Source organism: Aureococcus anophagefferens, assembly GCF_000186865.1.
Source record: "Aureococcus anophagefferens unplaced genomic scaffold AURANscaffold_660, whole genome shotgun sequence".
In the NCBI taxonomy this organism is placed as follows: Eukaryota; class Pelagophyceae; order Pelagomonadales; family Pelagomonadaceae; genus Aureococcus; species Aureococcus anophagefferens.
The window spans coordinates 1-960 of NW_008706022.1; the positions used below are offsets into that span (position 1 = coordinate 1).

At 75.6% G+C, this 960-nt stretch overlaps 1 protein-coding gene across 1 annotated transcript in view; it reads right to left on the reverse strand.

Moving 5' to 3' along the window:
- Positions 1 to 40: 40 nt before the first annotated feature.
- AURANDRAFT_68942 (hypothetical protein) overlaps positions 41 to 960 on the reverse strand; it is a gene marked incomplete at both ends in the record, with an annotated part of 6,012 nt that continues 5,092 nt past the window's right edge. Inside the window, one exon of the mRNA XM_009044679.1 lies at positions 41 to 539. Within this exon, the coding sequence (XP_009042927.1) occupies positions 41 to 539 (499 nt within the window). The remainder of the gene's footprint in view (positions 540 to 960) is intronic.

Sequence of the window (960 nt, forward strand, 5' to 3'; positions counted from 1 at the left end):
GCGGAACACGGCCGAGATCGAAGCCTTTGAAGTTGGGAACGTCGCGCCCGTTTCCCGCCCCGAGGCTCGCGAGCACGGAGCCGCGCGGCAGCGCGGCCGCGTGGGACGCGTTCGCGAGGTTGCCGTTGAGCACGAGGTGCTGGCGGTCGCCGCAGTCCGGGACGGTCGCGAGGCAGTGCGACAGCGTGCCCGCGACGACGTCGGCCGCGCCGAGCGCGCGGAGGCCCTCGGCGAGCGGGTCCGAGACGTCGCGGAGGATGGCGCCGCAGTTGAAGTGGTCGAGGCAGGTCACGGCCCAGGACGTCGGGCAGGCGCCCGAGCGCAGGGACCGCACGACGCCGCCCGCGGGCGTGCCGCTCGCCTCGCAGGCGGCGAGCGCACTTTCGAGCTGGGCCGCCTGGTGCGCTTCGACGAGGCCGCAGGACTCGCAGGGCCCGGACCCCAGGGCCTCGAGGCCGCAGTCGTCGCACACGCCCAGCGAGGCCACCAGCGCGGCGACGCCGGCGACGCGGCGCATGGGGCCGCGAAGTTTTTCAGGGCTGCATCGCGCGGCTGTCGAGCGGCAGCGTCGGCCCGAAAGTTTATCTTGTCGTAGCGCTACCGCTCCCGAAAGAGGAGATGGTGCGACCGCCGCCCTGGGCGCCCGGCCGCCACTGGACCGAGGACCCGCGCGTCCTGCCGTCCTACGAGCAGCGCGCGCACGCGGCGTCGGCGCTGCTCCGGCCGGTCGTCGGCGCCGCCCTCGCCGGCGTCGCCGAGGCGGACTATTTTCGCGTGTATGTTGAATTATTCCCGGACGACGCGGCGCACTACGCGCCGCTGTTGCGCCGCATGCTCGTGCGCGCCGACGCCGGCGAGCTGAAGCGCTACTACGCGCCGCGGGCCGCGGCGGCGCGGCTCCTCGCGGCGCCGCCCGTCCCGCTCGCGCGGTCCGCGGCCTGGCCGGCGCCGGCGCCGGCG